Source organism: Elephantulus edwardii, unplaced genomic scaffold, assembly GCF_000299155.1.
Source record: "Elephantulus edwardii isolate Elephantulus edwardi_28Jun2011 unplaced genomic scaffold, EleEdw1.0 scaffold00340, whole genome shotgun sequence".
NCBI classification, from domain to species: Eukaryota; Metazoa; Chordata; class Mammalia; order Macroscelidea; family Macroscelididae; genus Elephantulus; species Elephantulus edwardii.
Window position 1 is genome coordinate 1,206,428 of NW_006400090.1, and position 15,484 is coordinate 1,221,911.

At 43.3% G+C, this 15,484-nt stretch overlaps 1 protein-coding gene across 1 annotated transcript in view; it reads right to left on the reverse strand.

Moving 5' to 3' along the window:
• Positions 1-6,627: 6,627 nt before the first annotated feature.
• The window catches only part of STAT5B (signal transducer and activator of transcription 5B), an 88,631-nt gene continuing 79,774 nt past the window's right edge, over positions 6,628-15,484 (reverse strand). Inside the window, exons 16-19 of the mRNA XM_006901655.1 lie at positions 14,617-14,787; positions 7,953-8,004; positions 7,628-7,735; positions 6,628-7,052 (exon numbers count right to left, since the gene is read on the reverse strand). Of these exons, the coding sequence (XP_006901717.1) occupies positions 6,926-7,052; positions 7,628-7,735; positions 7,953-8,004; positions 14,617-14,787 (458 nt within the window). The 3' untranslated portion in view covers positions 6,628-6,925. The remainder of the gene's footprint in view (positions 7,053-7,627; positions 7,736-7,952; positions 8,005-14,616; positions 14,788-15,484) is intronic.

The following is a 15,484-nucleotide window of genomic DNA, read 5'->3' on the forward strand; positions in this document are numbered from 1 at the left end:
ATCCTGTGCCAATCTCATTGCCTCTGACACACCCATCCCGAGTACCATAGGAGGAAAAAAATTTTATCTATTTATAGCAGTATTGCACCCTTCATGTTGAGTCGCACCCAACTCTAGTTGGCCCTCTAGCAGGTTTTCAGAGGCACTAGCTCGCGTGAGAGGAGATTGCCCATCCTTCTCCTGCAGAGATGCTGGTGGATTCGAACGCATGCCTTTGAAATTACAGCGCAGCTTCTTATTGCTAGGCCACCAGAGCTCCCTTTACAAAGTCTAGTCAGCCCCTTATGGTGTTCTGCCTTTCTCTTCACCCAATTTTTCTGTTTCTTTTTATCCCCTCCTTCCCTTCCCATCCTTGTTACCCCTTGAGTCTATATGTAAACCTTTCTTTCTCTTTTTTTAAAAATTTTTTTTATTATTTTTGTGTGAGTGTACCGTCAAATCAGATCTGACTGGTACAGGAGGAGATTGTCTCTCCTTCCCCGGCAGAGCATCTGGTGGATTCGAATCATGTGCCTCTGGGATTGTAGTTGCAGCTCCTTGCCACTAGGCCACCAGAGCTCCCCTTCTTTTTATAAGAGTGTTATACTATAATTTTTTTGTGTGATTGGTATGTATATGTCACTCAATATAATTTGTTCTAGATTAGTGTATATTGTGCAGGATTTCACAAATTCTTGATAGTTTTTTAGTAATGCATAATATTTCTTTAGCCATTCATTCACTGATGGACACTTGGGTTGTTTCCAACACCTTGCTATTGTAAATAATACTGCAATAAACATGGGTGTGTGTATGCCAGTTGGTGTCACAGCAACTAATTCTTTGGGATATCTACCTAGTAGTGGTACCGCTGAATAAATAGCGTTTCTATTCCCAGCTTTCTAAGGAAGTGCCAAATTGCTTTCCACAGTGGTCACATCACTATGTGTGAGTGTTCCTATTCCCCTACACATTTGTCAGTATTTGTTTGCTATCTTACTGAACTTTGCTGAGGATGCGGAAGTGAGATGCTATCTTATTGTTTCAACTTGGATCTAATAGCTGATGAATGATCTTGAATATTTTTTCAAGTGTTTGTTGGCCATCTGAAGTGTCTATTCATTGGCTAGGTTTTAATTTCTCTTGGAGTAGAATTGCTCGTCATAGTGCTTAATCAACTGAGGAATTGCTGAATCATTTCTAAAGCATGTGTACCATTGAAATTTCCACCAGCAATGTAGGAAGGCTCTGACTTATTCACATTCACTTATCTGACTTTTTGTTACAGCCATCCTAAAGGATGTGAAGTGGTATTTTATTGCAATTTAAATTTACAGTCCTCTGATGAATAATGAATGATGTTGAGTATTTTTACAGATGTTTATTGTCCTGGAGAGGGTTGAACGAGGCTGCTCCTTGGAGGCAAGGGTTCTGAAGCTTTGTCTGACACACTTTGGGCATGTTGCAAGGAGGGACCAGTCCTTGGAGAGGGACGTCACGCTTGGGAGGGTGGAGGGACAGCGCAAGAGAGGAAGATCCTCGATGAGATGGATTGATTCAGTGACTGGGTGTGTCAGAGAGTAAGATTGGCACAGGAAAGAGCCAGGTTTAGGGCTGTTGTATGTTGGGTTGCTATGTGTCTCAAGCACCTCAACGGCACATACAACAACAAGCAAATAGCAGTTTATATATCTTCTTTGGGGAAGTATCCATATTATTTTTTAAAAAATTTTTTAAAGTTTTTTTTCATATTCTCTGCCCATTTAAAAATTGGTTATCTTTTTATTATTAAGTTGTAAAGATTCCTTACAATTTAAAGGACTTCTGGTGGCCTAGTGGTGAGAACTTACGCTACAATTCCAAAGGTATGTGGTTTGAACTCACCAGCTGCTCTGCGAATGAAGGCTGGGCAATCTCCCCTCATGTCATTTACTGCTATGAAATCCTGCTGGAGGGTCAACTATGGGTAGGTTGTGACTTGATTCGTACATAACAACAAGAGTTCTTCATGCATTTTGTATGTAAGTCCACCATCATATGGCCTAATGGTAAGAAATTGTGCTGCAATCCCAAAGGCAAGTGCTTTGAATCCACCCGCTAGCTGCTCCGTGGAAGGATGGGCGATTTCCTCCTGTGCGATTAAATGGCCTCTGAAAACCCACTGGACCGTCCGTTACGGGTCAGTTCTGACTTGAGGGCACACAACATCAGATATGTAACCTGCAAATATGTCCTCCCATTGTGACTGCTAGGTGTGTGACTTATCCATCATTTTACTTTCAGTTTATTTCTATGACTGGGGTAATTGGGATGGGTGTGTCAGAGGCAGTGCAGTTGGCGCACGATAGAGCAGGGTTTAGGGCTGTTGTGCATAGGGTCGCTATGAGTCGCAAACGACTTGACGGCACATAACAACAACAACAACATATGAAGTGTTTCCTATAGAAAATACATAGTTTTGTTTGTTTTTTCTAAACCCAGTTTGGCAATCTCTGGTTTTTGGCTGGGTTATTTACTCTTATTGACTACAGTGTTATTATTAATACAGTTAGGCTGCTGTCTGCCGTTTTGTTTTCTGTGTAGCTCATGTCCCTTTTGATCCTGTTACTGTATTCTTTTGCACTAAGGAAACTCTGGTGGCTTAGTGGTAAGAAGATACACTGCAGTCCCAAAGGCACAGGTTCAAATCCACCACCTACTCTGTAGGACAAGGATGGGCAATCTCTTCCTGTAAGATTTACTGCCTCTGAAAACCTGTTGTAAAGTCAGCTGAGTTGATTGTGACTGGACGGCACCCAACAGTAACAGTTATATTATCCAGTGTGGCAGTTTAATGACTTTTTTCAGGACATACATTTTTAGTTACTTCTCTAGTGATGATGCAGTATTTATTGGATTCATCAGAGTCAGCTTCAGCTTTATTCTAATTCCATTGTTATTTAAAAATGCTAGTCCTATATTGATTGTATTCGGCCTCCTATTTAAAAAAGGCATGGGGTCAGCGGTATGGGCTGGCTTCCAGGTGGTCTGAAGCAGCCTGATTTCTACAGAGGTTTGATCTCATTTTCAGGTGAGACATAGGTGCAATGTTTATTAGCCACTGGGAGTGAACTGATTGTATTTGGCCTATTTAAAAAGGCCTCCGGAAACTCTATGAACTTGGAGAAATGATGAAAGTTATACAATTGTTCAGGTCTTTCATTCACAGGGTCATTCTAAGTAGTCTTCAAGTAGTCTATAACTCAACGGCATTTAACAACAATAGTCCTATGTAGCCAACTACCCTTTCTTTTTGTGGTTATTATTATACATAAGATATTCATACATATTCCAAACCTAAAAATACACTTACATGGTTTTGACATTTAAAGAAGTTGAAAGAAGAAATATTTATAAAGAAGGAATATTTATCGTTTTTGTTATGCTTATTATTTCACTATTGTGGATTTGAGTTGCCATATGAAGTAGTTTCCTGAACTCAATAAAACTTTGGTCCAACTCATGTCATCTGTACTCTTACAGGCAAATATATTACATTTCTGTATGTTATAGGCTGAACAGTATATTATATTCCTTTAATTTTGCAAAATTGCCTTTTAAATCAGCTAAGACATATGCATATTGTCTTTTATAACGACATAATTTCCTTTACCAGCGCTTTTGTGTGTGTGTATGGATTTGAATCTAGGGTCACTTACTGGGAAGAACTCGACTTTTAACTATGATTTGAATGAAAGATTACAAAGTAGATTGGCTCTCCTTTCAAACATTCATGCTTTATGACATTAACTACAAGACCCACAATGTAGTACATTTTCCCCACTTCTACCTTGTGATGCTCATTTCCATTTATTCTTTGGTCCCTTTCTGCTTTTCTCCTTCAACAAATGCTGCTCTTTGACTCCATGTGGTTGGTTATTTTAAGGACTGAGCATCTCTCTGTATTACTGGTCACCTAAGGCCATCGGGTTGAGTTTTGAGCCAAGGGGGGTGAATTTTGTTCCCTCTGAAGTACTTTTGGTATTTCTTGTAAGGTGCGTCAGCCACCAAGTGGATAGTTCAAGGTGTTGAGGGACTTCCATTTGTCTTCCTTAATCACCTTGAGAGAACTTTGTTGGACCATAAGCCAACATACCACAGTAATCAGCCTTGTGCTCTGCCTTCCCTCGAGTGTAGGGAAGCCTGCAGGCACTATTTTATTTCTTACACTGTACTTGTTTTGGGGACTCCAAATGTGTTGAGTCTGAAAGGATTTCTAAAGGGAAGGGTGTTGAATCAGGAGGCTAGGAAGCAAAGAATGTTAATTCTGATTTGCAAAACACTAATAAAATGAAACAGAATTACAATGTTAATATATAAAATGTAACCAATGTCAAGGAACAATTTAGGTGGAAATTATTAAATGGGAATTTGATCTATATAAATTTTCACTTAAAATATAATAGATAAAATTTATATTTTATATGCTACGTATAAGTTTATGTGTATTTTAAGCATGATGTAAGCAGGACAGGAAGATGCCTTCATCAGCCTCTGGGGAGATTGACAACACACCCTCTGGGGCAACACATCCAACTGGTTCCCATAATCAGTGTCAACATGTATAATGGAAACATTTTCCTATCAAAGCCACCCTCCCTTCCTACCTGAAAGTAAGAAATAAAAACAGGATTCAATATTGTCCCTTTGGAGGAAATCTTTATTGTAACATAAAATACACAATTTTGTGACTGCTCCAAATTGTACACAATACTTTTATGGTGGCTATATACTAAATCTGCCTCCACATTAAAATAGGTTATCTGAAATATTTTCACAAAGTTTTAAAAAGAAAAATTATAAAAAGTACTTTCATTTTAAGTTATAGTCACTTTTACTCTCCCCTCCCACCCCCTACAAAACCCTGCACATTCCACGCATTGAACTGAAACATGTTTCTGGTTTGTGTGTGTCCGGGAGGGGGCAAGAGGCTGAGCCACTGCCTCTTGTTGCGGTTTGCAGGAAAGGGGAGAAGAAAGAACAGAACATGCAAAGAGCGAGCGTACCTTCCGGTCAGCCGCTTCCCCTGCAGGCACAGCCTCGAGAACACTGACTGCGCAGCAACTTCATACATGTGGACTCCTTTCTCTTCTACACCCTCACCGCAGGCCCAAATGCCAACTGCAAACACCAGTGTGAGCTGAGCCCATCAGGGCCGTCAGGCTGTTACACCCTCAGGCTGCCAACACCCCCCACCATCATGGCTGGTATCTGTACCAGGCTTAGGGCTTCGGGAAGGGGCTCAGCCGCATCCTCCACCAATGCTGGTCCCCCAGAGGGGTCAGCCTGCCCCTTGGAGGCAGAGATTCTTCTGCCTGGCGATTTATAGAAAAATAAATCAGAGTATGAAACCAAGCCAAGGCAAACAGCAGCTTTGGAAAAGTCATCTTCCAATAAATAATCTACTACAGAGGAATATTTTCCTTTAACATCAAAATACTGATAAATTCAGAAGTTACTTTTGTAAAAAAAAATATTTGCTTATTTACTCACATGTATAAAAATAAGGTTTTTAGGGCCAGACTCTCCTGCTGTGTGGTCATGCCCTTCTTTTAGAGAGGGGAACTGAGCCCGTAAGTGACCTGTGTACCCCCTCTTTCTGCCCACCTGCAACAGTCCTGCCATAACCCATTCCCTCCCACTAGTGTAAAGCTATAGGAGAAATGACACAACACAACACAGTCATGCTGAGGCTTTTTGTCTTGTCTTGGCAGTTTCTCAAACTTCCCAGCAAATGTGCTGACTGCATTCCTCCCATAAATAGCTGATGCCTGACACCCAGAAACAGGTGGACAGTGACACCTGACCACACTGGCCCTGGGTTTAGGCCACACTCTTGCCACCCAGTCAAGACCTTGTATGTGAACAGAGACGAGAAATGAAATGGCCTGGGTGTGCAAGCAGAGGACATGACAGGGGAGACAGGGTTTTGATGTCAATGTGGGGTGGGAAAGGGAAACAAAGACAGACTTGATTTAGAAACAAAACATCATCCAATATTTGCGAAACTCCATGATCAGTAAGCCCGATAAAAACCTAGGGTGTGCTGCCATCAGCGCAGGGGAAGGGCAGGCAGGCAGAACGGATGCTTCCTGGAGAACAGGGCTCTATTCTCGGTGCCTGGCAACAGGGCCGACATGCCCCTCGGGCCACAATACAAAGGACAGTGACACCGTAAGCTCTCAATTATGTGACTGTTTCCTTTCCTCTCATCAAACATGTCTGCACGTATGTACACGGATAGGATCAGAGTGGCAAGTGGCGTCACTGAGAGGAAGGGTGGGAAAGGAGGACGAAGGTGCTGTAAGAGCCCTTTACACCCGACAGGAAAACCGGTCATTTCATCCTTGGCCTCAGCAATCTTTTTATGTAGCCCCTTCCCCTGTCTCTGCCCAGAAAATGTGTGTGAGGGCAGAGAGAGAGGGAGGGAAGGTTGGCTTTCTTCGTCAAATGGCAGTTATTTAAATTTGGAGGAAAAGCACAGACAACCACAGTTATACATCAATTGCTCGACAGCCAGAGTGATGGGTTCTCACCAGAGAGGAGGTGCCTGCCCTTAATCGCATCTCAAAGTTGAGCCACCCTCCAGAGGTGTTCCAGGAACAGCTCGCCTCTCTGCACACAGTGAGAACAAGTATGGCCACTCTGTCTGTGGCCCCGGTGCTGCAGCTGAAATCTGGACAGCAAGGGGGAGAAGCACCACCACGTGCAAACTTACACACACGCACGCACGCACACTCACACTCCCTTCACGGGTGCCACCATGCACAGAAACACTAAAGTCACAACTAGTATTAACACTTCACATTACAAGTATTGTTTCCAAAGAAGAAGCGATTCATGGAATTAAAACATCCACAAGAGTAGTTCCTCTGGCAAGGATGGAGACGCAGGAGGAGAGACGGGGTCATGACTGTGCATGGGGGATCCACTGATTGTCCATCGGTCGGCCCAAGAGCTCCTCCACACGCCGAGCCACATCCATGGTGTCGTCCAGGTCGAAATCTCCATCTGTGTCCAGGACGGAGTCAGGGCTTGGGAGGAAAGAGAGATGGAAAGGAGGGTGAATGCTCAGAGTGGAGAGAGAAATAGAAAGTAGAGAGCCCGCTTCCCACCAGGCACTGGGCTAGGAATCCCATCTCTAATCAAGACAGGAGGGCACAGCCACTCGATTATATCTGTGTCTCTGGCCCCGGGCTTCGGGGAGACAGAACTAGTCTGATCACCTGGAGAAATCGTTCTGAGTACTGGGGAGTCAAGATCCTCTTCAGCTAGCTGTCCAGACTCTGATTAAACGACCCACTGCCACCCGCCCAACACCAACAGTCCAGGCATGTCTAAAGCTCATCGGGTTTGTATATGAGCAAACAGAATACCTCTGTTTGGGGAGAGGAAAGCAGATGGCATCTGCATAACTATTATCCGGCTTCAATACCAGTATCTTCTGGCTGCATCTCGCCCTCCCTTCACCCAACATGAAGAACCCAGGTTGAGGCTGGGTGGTCGGGGCCCAGAGGAGCTCCAGGTTCCTTTGCCAGCCATCCAGGGTCCAGTCTGAAGCCAAGCCCCTAATTCCTCCCTTGCAGAACCCCCTGAGAAGACCACCTACTTCTGAGGGTACATGTTATAGTGAGCCTGGGGGCACACGGCGGGGGACGGAGCCTGGTCCATGTACGTGGCGCTGCCCCCGGCGGAGTCTGCAGATGCGTTCACAAACCTGCAGAAGCAAGCAGAACAGCCTCAGTGGCTGGCCGGGGAGCCTGGGCAGGAGCTCAAGGGGTGTAGGACCAAGTGTCCCACGTGGTCATGGATACCGATCACGTCACAGCTGGGTACTGTCCCCCCTCCCCAGGGCTAATGCTGGACACGTGGGTGAAAGGGGAGAAAGAGGCAGTTGGAGACCCCCACGCCCGGCCTGGAGCCTGGACACTTACTCAGGGACCACTTGTCTGATCTGTGGCTTCACGTATCCGTCAACCGCTTTAGCTGCCAAGGGGAGAATAGCGGTGAGAAGCGAAGTTTTCAAGTGAAATAAAAACACATTTGGCCTTAAGAATCACATCTCTTCTTAGGACAGGACACAACCACCCCATTCTATCTCAGGCTAAGGTATGATCAGTTCATATTTCTGACCATCTGTTAGGAATATCGGGTAGAAGAGATGCCTCAATACGAAGACTGGAAATTAAGAGAGCTCCCAAAGACCTGGATGGTTTAACAAATGCTTCAAATCACAGAAAAGGAACCCCCGAATACCAATCCCAGTCATGCATTCACTGTCCACTGGGTGTAACAGGAGAAAGTATCCTAAATGTTTAAAGTTACAGATACACCACACAGACTTTGCATCAGTGGTCTCAGTGTGATCCGACAGCTGCAGTTACTTTTTAAAAAGTCTGGTAGGTTACAGAAATCTAACAAGATAAGAATGTGAGAATCTGAAATCTTTACTGGGTATATCAGTATCACCTAAGCAAAGAAGTCCAGGTGGCACAATGGTTAAATACTCTATTTAGGCTATTAACAGGTTGGTGGTTCAAACCCACCAGTGGCTCCATGGGATAAAGACCTCTGATCAATCCCCACACAGATTCTGCTGTTGTGTTCTGTCATGTTGGAACTGATCCACAGCTGACCCTTTCGTGGGTTTGCAGAGGCAGTAAGTCACACTGGAGAAGACGGCCCATCCTTCTCCCATAGAGCAGCAGGTGGATTCAAACCATGTGCCTTTGCGACTGCAGTGCACCTTTTTTACCACTAGGCCAACAGATTACAGCCTTAAATCCCCTCTGGCGTCGTTCTACAGGTACCACCAGTTGCTTTGAGTAGAAAGTCCACTTGATGGCACCAAACACCTTAACCTTCAGTCTTTCAGACAATGACGATTACAAGACGAATACTGTGACTGACAGGAAGAAGAACTTGTCAGCCACAGCCCAGACAGTGAAAGGCCACCAGGAGGACAAATGGCTTGTTATCCTAATCAGCTTCTTCAAACGACTAGGGATACTTTTAAAAAAATATCTCATGCTTAGCAGAGAAACATAAAAACCAAAGAAATGCTGTAAGAAATGGGATTTAAAAGTCTATACCATGCATGCCCCAGTCTGGATGAATGCGGAAAGCACTATATTAAGTATATAAATGAGTCAGTTGCAAAAAAAAGAAAAAGTACTGTGTGACATCATAGGAAATAGAAACATACAAAGTGAAGAATCTCAGTTATCAGGGGTAGGAGGGATGGGGAAATGGGGAGTTTCTGCTTTGGGGGGCACTGAGTTTATGTTACCAGTGGTGAAATAGATTGGAAAATGATATTGAGAATGAGTGTGAACTTGGAGTGCAATCAATTTAACAGAATTAGACATGAAGAAATTGTTAAATGGCTGTATGGCTTGTGGTGTATATTTTCATTGCAATAAAATCCTTGTTAGCTACACTAACACAAAGAGTCCATGTTATGGGTTATCTAAAATAGCATATAAATGGAAAATATTTGGTTTATTTCTCTTCCTTAGACATGTAATCATTGTCTTAAGGTAGGAAGGCAAGATGGAAAAACCAGAATTCATAAACACGGAGGATGACAGATTAGGCTACATAGGAATTACAAGTTTTTATAGTAAAAAGAAAATCTAAATGATAAGAGAACAATGACACATTGAGAAAAGTATTTGCTACATATAATAAAAGTTAGTATGCTTAGTGAATAGGGTTGATAGAAAGAGAATTGATGCTTTTGAGCTGTGATGCTGGAAAAGAGTGTTGAATATACCATGGACTGCTAGGAGAACAAACAGGTTTGTCCTAGAAAGGGTGAAGCCAGAGTGTTCCCTGGAGTCAAGGATTCTGAAGCTTCATCTGACATATTTTGGGCATGTTGCAAGGAGGGGCTGGTCCTTGGAGAGGGACATCATGTTTGGCAGAGTGGAGGGGTGGCGAAGGAGAGGAAGACCTTTGATGAGATGGATCAATTCTGTGACTGAAGCTGTGGGAATAAGTGCGTTTGAGATGGCTAGGTTGGCACAGGCTAGAACGGCGTTTAGAGCTCTTGTACATAGATAGGGTCACTATGAGTTGCAAGCGACTTGATGGCACAGAAAAACAACAACAACAACATGCTTACTATAAAAAAAAACAAATGGTTAAGTAACAAAACAACTCCAAAAGAAAAAAAAATGAGGAAAAAACATTAACATGTACTTTGGAGAAAAAATAATTTTCTTTTTTAAAAATGAGATGGTTGCAAAAACAGGTTATTGAACCACAGTACTTGAATTTAAATCCTGCTTGGCTGACCACTTGTTGGTATGTGACTTTTTACTTTTCTGTGCCTCAATTTTGTCATCTGTACTGAGAATCAAATGAGATGCTGTATGTGAAGTGCTCAGGAAAGTGCCCAACATACAGTAAGCATTCATTAAATGTTAGCTGGTGTTACATCATTGCTTGTGTTATTATCACATAAAAAATTATATATATATATGTATGTATGTCACTGAATCAACCCTATGAACAACAGATCTGTGCCCTGTCCTACCCTGTGCCGCCCTCATCATCTCTGACTTAGTGGACTCCATCGTCACCGTGTCCATCCATGTTGTTGGGGGTCTGTTTATGCTGACTGGACCTTTCCAAGCATGATGTTCTTTTCCTAGGACTAGCACCTTCTAACAACATGCCCAAAATATGTGAGAGAAAGCCCGCACCATCTCTGCCTCCAAGGAACACTCTGGTTGCACTTTAAGACATATCTGCAGCAATAATTTATGATTTATGATCCAAACACTTGGGCTTTTCCTTTGGGCTCCGAGGCCTCAGAGACCTGGCCCCAGCTGTCACTCTAACCTCATATCCTCCCACATTCTTCCCTGCTCAGCCTGCTCCAACTTTCCTGGCCTTGGTGAGGCCTTCCACTGCCCTAAGCTCACCCCCATCTCAGAAAGCTTGTCCTTGTTTTCACTGTTTGGAATGGACAGTGTCTCTAGCCCTCTGTGATGCAGTGCTTCACTCTTTTCAGTCTATGCAAGTATCACCTCGGGGAAACCCTTTCTGACCTTCCAGGCTGAACGTTCGCTCCCACCCTCTCTCTTCGATCCCTTTACCTTGCTTTATTCTTCTTCACAGTATCCTCATTAAATATTCTTTTTACTCATTTTCCTTCCTCCCCCGATTTGAAAACACACCTAAGGCCTGACAGAAGAAACTGAGAATGTGGTGATGTGCTCTGTCAGGACTCCTACCAGGACAATTCTATGAATTCGCTGTAGCACCTAGGTCACCATGAACTGGAATTTATTTGATGACAACCAGCAATGACAACTTCTACACAGACTGGAAGAAGACCGGCTAAATTGCTGATGGCAACCTCCATAGATGAGAGGATGCTATGTGTTTATTTTCATGTTAATGCTTTTCTGAAAAGTTTTACAGTAAGTATGGAATACTTTTTTTTAAATACCAAAGTTCATAAATACATATATGTTGTTTTTCACACTGAATCTTTCCCCTTTTCTTTACCCATCTCTCTCTCTCCACCCTCAAATTATGTCACCCTATGATTAAGCCTCATGCCTCAGGTCTTTTGTTCATAGGGTCGCTATGAGCCGTCTATGACTCTACTACAGCACTTAATAGCAACAAACAACAGTTTAAGGTTCCAGTTCTTGGGAAATGACATCAGCGGAGGGAAGTGGAAGGTCAGAGAAGAAAAGATGATCTTCAACACGATGGACTGATATGGTGACTGTAGCAATGAGCTCAAGTATGTCTTGGATTGTGGGGATGGCGAAGGATAAGGCAAGGGTTAGATCTATTGTTCACAGAAATGCTGAGTCATCTTGGCCTTGTGGATAGCAAGTTATGCTACCAAGCCAATGGTGGATGATTTTAATCTGTGGCCTGCAGGCCTAGTTTTAATTGTTTTGGTCAAACATTCTTCTAAGTGGTATAGTCCTGACTGGTCTGTCAATTGACTGTACAGAGGTAACTTGTGATTGCTGTGATGCTAAACACTGTGACACTGATGTGTCAAATATGATAATGGTTACCCATTGTGGACAGTGTTTGGTGGAACTTCCCAATTAAAACAAGCTTGGAAGCAGGAGTGACATCCACTTCCGTAAATAGCTTGCATCCAGAAACTCTATGAACTTCGAGAAATGATGACAGTTATACAAGTGTTCAGGTCTTTAGTTCATAGGGTCGCTGTAAGTCGTCTATAACTCGATGGCACTTAACAACAACAACAACCCCTTTTCCTTGGAGCCTCGTACTTGTTCTACAGTAATGGTTTCACACAGTATTTGTCTTTATGAGACTGATTTAGTTCATTCAGCATAATGCTCTCCAGTCCCTCCCACATTAGGTAGTCATTTACAGAATCATTGCTCCTGCATGCTGCATAGTATGTATGGAGTACTTTAATGCTCAGAGAACAATACACTATCTCTGTTCTGATAAATTTGTACGTTCCTAATTTTATATAAACTAGTTGGTATGAACAATGTTCACAGCTTCAGTGTGCTTGGCTCCATTTTTCGTCATGTTTGCGAACAATTGTAAGTTGCTCCTTATTTTCTCAAGGGGATTGACAATGTTCACAGCTTCAGTTTGCTCGGCTCCATGGTCAACACTCTTGGCACCAGTAGCCAGGAAATCAAAAAACGTATTGTGATGGGAAAGTCTACGGTTAGGGACCTCTCTAAAGTACTCAAGAGCAACGGTGTCTCTCTGGAGACTAAGGTGCACCTGATACAGGCCATGGTTTTTGCAATCACTTGTTATGTATCAGAGAGTTGGACAATGACTAGGGAGGATAGAAGGAGAATTGACGCCTTTGAGCTGTGGTGCTGGAGAAGAGTACTGAATGTACCATGGACTGCCAAGAAAAAAAACAGATTCATCGTAGAGAGGGTTAAACCAGGCTGCTCCTTGGAGGCAAGGATTCTGGGGCTTCGCCTGACATACTTTGGACATGTTGTAAGGAGAGACAGGTCTTTAGAGAGGGACATCATGCTGGGTAGAGTGGAGGGACAGCGCAGGAGGGGAAGACCCTCTATGAGGTGGATTGATTCAGTGACTGGGGTAATCGGGATGGGTGTGTCAGAGGCAATGAGATTGGCACAGGATAGAGCACGGTTTAGGGCTGTTGTACATAGGGTTGCTATGAGTTGCAAACAACTCGACGGCACATAACAACAACAACAACAGTTGGTATGAAAAGAAATTTCCCTTCCATGGGATAGTTGGGCTTAGCAGCCCATGCTTTCTATCTGACTGAAGAGGACAGCCTAGAATTTGCCTTGGATAATATTTAAAAAAGCAGTCACTGGATGCGAGATCCCTGAAAAGCCATGCACAGATCCTGGAGAGAACAATCGCAATGGGAAGTAAAGGCGGCTTCGCCCTGCTGGGATCCTGTTCATCCTGACTGTTCTCTGCCACACAGGTTACAGTCTGCAGTGCTACACCTGTGCTGCAACAGGTGGTGAACGCAACAAGACCGCCACTGTACATAACCTTTGAATTCATATCTATGTCAAAGCTGCTTCAAGAAACTACTACACGTGTTGGGAGATGGCACACTGCAATTATCATAAAATGGAATGAAACTTTGGGGAGCGTGAACTAGAGTACCAGTGCTGCGAGGAAGACCTGTGTAATAGGAATGGGGCTGTGACTTTCCTAGGAAAATGTGTTCTGCTCATGGTCCCACTACTGGCCATAGCTTGGAACCTTTGTCTCTAAATACAGACCAGGAGAACTTCTTCTAAAAGCCTCATTTTTTTAATATTCCCCATTAACTTTTCATTGCACTTCTAAGGCTTCAGTTTTCCCACACAGATAGGATTGGGAAGAATAAAATGAGCTCTGACTAAGAGAGAAGACACTGAGAGACTTTGAAGACCAGTCCTGGTGATAGTGGAGGCCCCATCTAGTGGAAGACACAGGCCCCGTGAGGACCTGGGTGACATGCTTCTTCCTGTCTGCTCTTTTACGGACCAGCTTTGCAGAGTCAGTTAGGGAAGTTCTCAGGAAGCCTTGGTTGGTTGCTTTGTGCTTCCTTGGATGTAGATAAATGGTATGTTCAGGATTTTAGTATCTTCCTCAGATGGCCCCTGTACTGCCCTCTGGAACTGGTAATGGTCTAGATGGCGGATTCTCATACAAGACGATAGACTCTTAATGCTGGAATGGCTGTGTACTTCAAGCAGGAAGGAAAGGAGGAGGGTAAGCTTTCTAGATGACAGGGCCTAGAAACACCAGGTTTGCCTTCAGAAGGGTACAGTCACTGAAATATGAGTGGCTGCAAACTTCGTCCCTAACTTTTTATAGGCTTTGCCATCTTTCACTAGAAAAACTTACAATACAAATTCAGAATGTGTTAGAGCTGTTTTTCTCCTTTTATAACGCCCAGAATGAGCTATGTCTTAGTATTGCTAATAAAAGAATAAACATTTTGTGCTGTTAAAAAAAGAAAAGCAGTCCCTGAACTCTAATAGTGTGAAGTTTTCATACGAGAGGCACACACACAAACACAAATGAAAACAAAAATCCCAACATCATGACAAAACAAATCAGCGCGAATATTGTTACCAGTGGCAGGCTCGCATGGAACTGGTGTGTAATATTTGGAGTACACTTCATCTTTGGGACGATCAGGAAACACGTAGATAAGGTAATTCAGGTCCCCAAGACGGTCAGCCAGGGACCGGATGGAGAAGTCTCTAGTAGTAAAAGGCATCAGGTTCCAAAACATTCTTTCTTCTAGACCAATGAAGAGAAAAGACACTCTAAACAGAAAATCTGAACACCCAAATGCACAAGTTAACATTCTCCATTAAAACTGCCCTGGTGAAACGCTCCATTAAAATCACCACGTACTATACAGATAAGGACATTTTCAAAAGTCGAAGGCAGACAGGCAGGTGATGCACAAATGACTTTCCTCCAGGGCCAATGAGCATAGGTGGTGTCAAGTTCAGAGAGCATTCAGGCTCTCTCCGGAAGAAGAGTCTGTACTGAGCCAACTCTTGATTTGCTGTGCAAATGATCAGTAGCAATGTCTTTACACCAGTATCTGGTGACTACGAGCCAAGAGCTTGGCGGTTTCAAACCTGCCCAGAGGCAGCCTGACAAACAAGCCAAGTGTTTGGCTTCTGAAAGGTCATGGCCTTGAAAACGCTACAGAACCTCTGGAAACAGGTTCCTAATGACTCCAAGTCAACTCACAAGAACCACATTAAAATGACGGATTCACATTAATTAGGATAAAGGAATAATTTTAAAACACTACTGTTGCCCTAATGACTTCAAATCATCAAAGTATTTCTTTGCTGAAATGAGCTCAAGGTTGAATAACAATCAAAAGGGAAGCAGCCGAGCTTGTGCACAGGCTGCCAAGTCACGCTTCCACGTTCATGTTTCCTGAAGTCAATCACTGTGCTTCCCAAACGGTGTTTCA